Raw genomic sequence first — 8,131 nt, forward strand, 5'->3', positions numbered from 1 at the left:
TGGAGTAGAGGGAGAGAGAATGATTTTTGGTGTAGAAGAGATGAAGAGAGAATGATTTGGTGCCCCGAACTACAGAAAGGATGGGGGTATTTATATAGGAAATAAGTAGGGTATCACACGGAACCCTAGAAAAGATTAAAACCCTAATTTAGGGCACCGTGACATGGTTAGTGTCTGCTGTGACACGGTCAGAGGGTGTCGTGACACGGTACAGATTGTCGTGTCGCGGTGTATTATTTTGCCCTAAAATGATAAAGCGCGTGCAGTTTGTACGCAGAGAAAACACGGAAAAATCCTGTGTCACGGCTTGTGTATCGTGACACGGAAAAAAATGCTCTAACGCGGCAAAGTCCATCGTGGCGCGGCACGTAGCGCCATGTCACGGTGTACAATTTTCCAGACGTGCGTCCAGGTGGGAGAAAGAACGTGGAAAAGACACGGGAAAGCACCGTGACACGACGAAGAATACCATAACACGATACCAGGCCCCGTGCCATGTCATCATCCCCCGTGACGCGACAATTTTAGCTAATGTGCGGTAATTCCAGTTTTTTACACGTTTTTAAAACTACGATAACTTTTGATCCGTAACTCAGAATAAGGCATACAATATATCATTGGAAAGCTTATCAAGTCTACTTTCCAATCCAATTAGAATCAAGTCAAAATCATTTTCATATTTTAATATATGGCCGTTTTAGTGAAAGGATGTCGGTTTTGGGCCGAGTTTAGTACTTTGCTAATATCATCTTCGTTTCAAATCGGAATTGGGCTTATGATATTTTGTTGGAAATATTATTGCAAGGCCTATCCAACTTAATAATAATTGGATCAAAATTATAGGGCCACAAAATCAGTTTCTCTCGGTTTTGTGATGTGGACACGAAAAGTGGAAAGTAAGTTCTGGTTTAGAGAAATGAGATAGGAATTAGATTGGTTTATAAAATGTAATGAATGGAAATATGAATTTAAACACTCCAAAGATTAAATACTCTACCTGAAAAATAATGGCAGTAAAAGGTTGTTCATCATCGGGTTTGGTTTTGGGAAGACATTTTTAGGTGTCTACACTTACATTACAAACATGAATAGTTTGTTCAAATATAATCAACTCAACATAACACAGAACACATCATATCAATCAACACACATATGAATAGTAACAATGAATAGTCACTATTGTCAAATCAATCACCATATCATATAATGTATGTGTTCATTTCCATTACTATTGTCAAATCACATCACAATTACCCTTAAACATCACATCGCTATTTTACCCGTATTACATCACTTATATAGCATAATTATACTTTTATGACATCATTATTGTCAACTCGTGTCATATTATGACATCCTATAATTAAAAATTAATTTTCATAATATGACATCATTATAGTCATGTCACATCACTTCTTATGTACTTTGATGACATCATTATAGTCAAGTCACATCACTTCACTTTAGTTATCTGACATCATTGTATAAATATATGACATCATTAATTATAGTCAAGTCACATCACATAACTTCAATATGCTTTAGTTATCAATATGCTTTTTAGATCAACCATCAGGGAACGTTGACTTTCTGTTGACTTTTCTCTCTAAGCGATTTCCATGGTGATTTGAGCAGCTAGGTTGGGATCTGCATCTGGCTTCTTCATCTTCATGGCACGAAAGAAGAAAACATCAGCTCCACTTCCGTAAAACTCTAATCATGCTCCTTTTGATAAGATCTTAGGTAATCTGGGGAAATCTGGGATTTCTTCAAATGACTCGATTCCTGAAGCTGATGAAATGGTAAATCCTCCTGCATATCTGGTACATCCAACTGCTGGAAAGATTTCCAGAAGTGATTTGAAGATGCTAGAAAGTGTTCACCGGAGTTCGATTGCCCAGATTCAAGCTCAATCCAATAGAACAGTAACTAGGGCTTCTGCGGTTACTGTTCCATTGGTTACAGGGGAAGATCGGACTTCGAAGGCTACTCTTGGTGTTAATCCTGAAACTTCTGAAGCCCCTGCTGAAGAATGGAAGGACCTATTCAAGGGGAAGCTGAATGCAAAAGGAACCTCACTGTCTTTCATTGCTCCAGAGGTCAGGGATGGTAAATCAATTGCAAAACTCAGCTCTGCTGATATCCTTGAAGGCAATAGGAAATGGGGTAATGCTCTTATTTTCTATGTAGTTGGTTATTCACCTACTATCTCTGCAGTTCATAAGTTCTTTGTTGATAACTGGAATGTTATAGCTAAACCAGACATTTTTTGGCATGATGAGGGATATTTCATTGTTAATCTGAAATCTGTAGATGATAAGAATGTTATATTATGTTCTGGTCCCCATATGTTCTTTGGCAAGCCTGCTATTGTGAAAGCCTGGTCTAATAAGTTCGATTTTCATGCTGAAATCTTAAGAACTATACCTTTATGGATTAAGCTACCTAATTTGCCTTTGAATTGCTGGGGTGTTGAAACTCTAAGTAGAATTGGTAGTCTGCTGGGTGTCCCTGTCTGTGCTGATGAATGTACATCTAGACAGCTTAGGGTCTCATTTGCTAGGCTCCTGGTGGAGATTGATATTACTAAACCTCTGCCTAGTTCTGTCTGGGTTGAGAGCCCTGCTGGGGAGTTGATTGAGATTAATGTGTCTTATGAGTGGACACCACCTTTTTGCAAGAAATGTGATAAGGTTGGACATGACTGTTCCAAGCCTCAGCTTGTGAGAAAGAAGCAAATAGGTGATCCAAAGGCCACTCAGACTCAGGCTAAGAAAGTCTGGGTTCCTAAGAAGACTCAAGCTCTTGATGAGGTTACTAAGGTTCCTGCTTTTGTTAAGGAAGTTACCCCAACACTTCAGAATCAGAATAATGATGATTGGCAAATTCCAGACAAGAAATCCAAGAAGAAAGCCAATAGACAGATAAACTTTCAAGTTTCCAGTTCAAATACCTATCAACCTTTGACTATGGACTCTGATGGTATTGAAATTGCAGATGCAACTAATGAACCTAACGGGGGTGATGGGAATCCCCCTCTAGGGTCATGATAGTTCTTTTATGGAATATTAGGGGTCTTAATGACCCTGGGAAGGTGGCTGCTGTGAGGAAGCTGCTTTCAGATCAGAAGTGTGATGTTCTTTGCCTTATTGAAACTAAAGTAAAACAACATAATTGTGCTAAAATTCAGAAGAAGTTTGGAGTTGCTTGGTCTTGGTTTGCTAATTATGCTAACTCACCAAGAGGCAGAATTTGGATAGGTTGGAAAGCTGATCTTCTTAACCTAACTTTTTTGTCTTCACAAGAACAGTTAGTTCATTGTTTGCTTACTACAAAAGATCTGCAAACTCAAATCTTCATCACTTTTGTGTATGGGTTACATACTGTCCAGGATAGGCTACCTTTATGGGCTGGTCTTAGACAGCTGGCTGGGTTTTCTGGAGCTTGGTTATGTGTTGGTGATTTTAACTCTATCCTTTCCTGTGAAGACAGAATTAATGGGGCTATGGTCACTAGCTATGAAACTAGGGATTTTCAGAATCTTATTGATGATTTGGCTTTGTCTGAAATTAAGAGTAAGGGTTCCTTCTTCTCTTGGTGTAACAAAGCTCATAATGGTCCTAGGACTTATTCTAGGATTGATAGAGGTATTGTTAATCAGGATTGGATAGATTCTTATGGGCATGTTGAAGCTATTTATTTGCCTCCCTCTCTCTCTGATCATAATCATGTTCTCCTTGATATCTTCTATTCTCACCCGGGCAAAGGAAGACCTTTTAGATTTCTCAATTACTTGGCTGATCATGAAGATTTTTTTTCTGTAGTTGTCTTTGCTTGGCAATGCTCTGTTACTGGTAGTGCAATGTAGAAAGTGTGGTATAAGCTCAAGCAAGTTAAGGCTGCTCTTAAAACTATGAATATAGAGAAATTTGGCAAAGTTGATGAAAGACTTGACGCTGCTCAAAATACCCGCACTGATATTCAGCAGCAGATTATCAATGATGTTGATAATGTTGTTCTGCACACTCAAGAGCAGGCAGCTATTGAGAAAGTCAATTACTGGATTAATGTTCAGGAGAGTATTTATAGACAAAAATCCAGGGTTGATTGGCTTCAACTTGGTGATAGTAGATAGTAATAACAAGTATTTCTTTGCTGTCATGAAACAAAGGCAAAGCATGAATAGAATTGACACTATTTTTGCTAGTGATGGTACATTGCTGAAAACCCCCAATGCTATTGAAGTTGAAATTACTGGTTTTTATAAGGCTCTTCTTGGTTCTTGTGCCATTTCTCTGCCTGGGGTTGATCTTAATACTGTGAGAAGAGGTGCACAGCTGTCTAGGGATTCTCAGCAGTCTCTCTTAGTTCCTATTTCTGTTGAGGAGATTGATTCAGCTTTGAAAGACGTTGATAACTCCAAAGCCCCTGGGATAGATGGTTTTAATTCTCACTTTTTTAAGAAGTCTTGGGATGTGGTGAAAAATGATGTCTATGCTGGTGTTTTAGAGTTTTTCAATACTGGTATTATGTTGCAGCAATGGAATTGTACTACTATAACCTTAGTTCCCAAGGTTCAAAATCCTTCCTTTGCTAAAGATTTCAGACCAATTGCTTGTTGTTCTGTCTTATATAAGATCATCTCTAAAATTCTTACTACAAGGTTGGCAAGAGTGATTTCTGAGGTGATTGATGACTCCCAAGCTGGTTTTATCCCTGGGAAACACATTGGTGACAACATTCTCTTAGCAACTGAGCTTATTAAAGGTTATGGGCATAAGTTCCTTTCTCCTAGATGTATGTTGAAGATTGATTTGAAAAAGGCTTATGATTCTATTGAGTGGAGTTTTCTGAAGACTGTTATGTCTGAGATTGGTTTTCCTAACCAATTTATTGCCTGGATTATGGCTTGCTTGTCTTCTGTCTCCTTCTCTATTTTGATTAATGGTATTCCTTCTAAGCCCTTTCCTGCAAAAAAGGGTCTTAGACAAGGAGATCCAATGTCTCCTTTCTTGTTTGCCATTGGAATGGAATATCTATCTAGATGTCTCTCTGAATTACAGTTGAATCCTAATTTCAACTATCACCTTAGATGTGAGAAAATGTTCTTGACACATCTTATGTTTGCTGATGATTTGCTCCTCTTTTCTAGGGCTGATGCTCAATCTGTCTCCTTGCTTTTCCAAGCTTTTACTAAGTTTTCTGGAGCTTCTACTCTCTGCAAACTTGGATAAAAGTGAAGTGTATTTTGGTGGTCTTGATGTTGATGGTCAAAATGAGCTGAGAAATCTTATTGGGGTTGCTCCTGGTACTATTCCATTTAGGTATCTTGGGGTTCCCCTCTCTTCTAAAAAGCTGACCATTGCTCAATGTAAACCCCTTGTGGATAAAGTGATCTCTCTTATGCTGGTAGACTTCAGTTAGTGAAGAGTGTCTTGTTTGGAATACAAACTTACTGGGCTCAAATCTTTATCCTTCCTAAAAAGATCCTGAGAGAAATTGAGTCAAGATTTAGGGTTTTCTTATGGACTGGGAAAGCCAACCCATCTAAGAAGTCCCTTGTTTCCTGGTCTCAAGTCTGTCTTCCCAAAGTTAGTGGTGGCTGGAGTCTTCTTTCTCTTCCTGAGTGGAATTATGCTGCTATTTCTAAGTTACTTTGGGATCTTGCTCATAAAGCTGACAACTTATGGGTGAAATGGGTTCATATCTACTACTTCAAAGGAAACTCTTGGTGGGACAAACCAGCCCCTAGGAGATGCTCTTGGGTGCTTAGTAGAATCTTGAAGTACATAATTGTAATTGATAATATTGGTGGTTGGGATGCTGTAATGCATGGTGGTAGAATCAAGATTAAAAAAATCTATCTGAAAATCTTGACCCAAGCTCCCAAAGTTCCATGGAGAAGGCTGCTTTGTAACAATGCTGCTACCCCTAAAAGCTTGTTCATTCTATGGCTTGCTGTTAGGAATAGATTGCTTACAAAAGATAGATTGAGCTCCTGGAATATGCAGTGTGATCCTATCTGTTTTTTATGTAACATGCAGCTTGAGTCAGTTCAGCATTTGTTTTTTGAATGCAGATTTTCTAAGGGTATTTGGGGAAGGATCTTGGCTATCTTTGGATACAACAGGGCTATTTTAAGCTTTGATGCTGAAGTCATGTGGATTTCTAAAATCTGCAGGAAGGATAGAGCTAAAAATAGACTTCTGGGAATGTGTTTTGCTGAAGTTGTTTATCATATTTGGCTGCAGAGAAACTCTTTGATCTTTACAAGAAGCTGCAAATCTAGTGAAGCTGTGCTCAGGGATATTCTGTTTGCTGTTGCTTGTAGATGCCCTGCTCCTGACAGAAATTTGCTGACTATGTAATTTAGTGTTGTCTGGGTTTTGTTTTGCTGGTGCTCAGGCTGGTTTTGCTAGTCTGCTGCAGTTGGTTTCTTAGTCCGGGGTGTGTCTTGTTGTTTTGCCTCTTTTGTCTAGTCCTTCTGGTTCTCCAGTTGAGTCTAGGTGGAGGTTGCTGCCTTCTGCAGTTTGCAGTCCTGCTTTGAGGTGTTTGTTGTTGCAGGTTTTCCTGTTGCTTTGTCTGGTTTTCTTTGTGGCTGGCTTCAGCTTTCAGAACCCTTCCTAGAAGGTGGCTGAAAGTTTTAGTTCAGTTTGTTCCTGTTCCTTTCCTTAGAACCCTTCCTAGAAGGTGGCTAAAGAAAGGACTTGAACTGTTGGTGATGGTGTGACCTGTTGTTAGGTCTTGTGGTGTTTTGTGCTTGTTATAACTTAGTTTGTGTAAGTTGTAACTTTCTCCTTTGGTAATAAAATCTTATATTTACCAAAAAAAAAACTTCAATATGCTTATATGACATCATTATAAATATATGACATCACTATAGTCAAGTCATATCACATTATTACACTTATATGACATCACTATATTTCATGAATTTCAAAATAGAGTCAAACCTCATTCTTGGTACTTTATGGACATCTTTATCGGTGTCTTATGGTTTCAAACCTCTTATATGACCCCAATAGTCATCCAACACATTCACCTCATTTTTTGAAAAAATCTTAAAAATTGATCCGAAATCGTGTATTATAACCTTCAATTTTGGACAATTTTTAACTTATTTTGACCAGGAAATAAAAATTGCTGATATGCTAATCATGGACCCTAATACACCCTAGGAGTCTATTTGGGTGGGCGCAACCATCCAATATGCCTTTAAACGGTCAAATTACCCGTTCGAAACTTGCACAGATTTCGTGATCTCAAGCCTATCACGGACATTTATGCCAACAAATAATAGTCATATATGGTTCCAAACGGCATTATATGTTACCTTAAGATGTATCTCATAGGGTCTCAACACTTTTCTCTACCAGGTCCCGAAACCTTAAAAATTCCTCAAAAAGCGTGGATAATAGCCTTTAATTTTGGAATTTTTGGATCATTTTTCGCCCGGAAATAAAAACTTCCGAGATGCTTACCATGGTCCCTAATACCCTCCGGGAGTCCAATTGGGTGGGTGGAACCATCCAATTTGCCTTATAACGGTCAATTTACACGTTCAAAACTTACACTAATTTCGTGAACTCAAGCCTACCACAGACATTTTTGACAACATATAATGGTCATATATGATTCTAAACATAATTATATGACCCTTACATGTATCCCCTAGGTTCTCAAGACTTTTCGCCACCGGGCCTCGAAATCTTAAAAATTCTTCAAAAAACGTGGATAATAGCCTTCAATTTTGGAATTTTTTGACCATTTTTCGCCCGGAAATAAAAATTGTTGAGATGCTTACCATGGTCCCTAATACCGTTCGGGAGTCTCTAATACTCCTCGATGCTAGTTGACCATGAGTAGGAAGTGAAACTAATACAATGAATTCAAAAGGTTCAAACCCATATGACTAAAGAATGCCCCATCAGATGTTTAGACTTTATTCTTGATACTTGTTAGAAATAACACACATAGTGGTGTTGAGTATCACTTATTACTTAACAAACATGCTATATTAGTATGAAAAAGGGGAAGAGGGATGGGGATCTTCTTTGACTTGTGTATATTAAACTGGTAATGATACCTTGCCATTCAAAAAATCAAAAATCTATTTCTAAGAAAAATGAAA

At 38.3% G+C, this 8,131-nt stretch overlaps 2 protein-coding genes across 2 annotated transcripts; both read left to right on the top strand.

The window, feature by feature from the left end:
* Window positions 1-3,046: 3,046 nt before the first annotated feature.
* On the top strand, window positions 3,047-3,868 carry LOC145642519 (uncharacterized). Its single transcript, XM_081693725.1, has one exon. It carries the CDS (start codon window positions 3,047-3,049, stop codon window positions 3,866-3,868), a length of 822 nt encoding a protein of 273 aa, XP_081549851.1.
* Window positions 3,869-4,178: 310 nt separating this feature from the next.
* Window positions 4,179-6,730, top strand: LOC145642520 (uncharacterized). The gene is made up of 4 exons (XM_081693726.1): window positions 4,179-5,094; window positions 5,153-5,324; window positions 5,414-6,364; window positions 6,565-6,730. The coding sequence occupies exons 1-4, from the start codon at window positions 4,179-4,181 to the stop codon at window positions 6,728-6,730; spliced, it is 2,205 nt and encodes a 734-aa protein (XP_081549852.1).
* Window positions 6,731-8,131: the final 1,401 nt, after the last annotated feature.

The sequence above is a fragment of the Chenopodium album genome, chromosome 8, assembly GCF_948465745.1.
Source record: "Chenopodium album chromosome 8, dcCheAlbu1.1, whole genome shotgun sequence".
Classification (NCBI taxonomy): Eukaryota; Viridiplantae; Streptophyta; class Magnoliopsida; order Caryophyllales; family Amaranthaceae; genus Chenopodium; species Chenopodium album.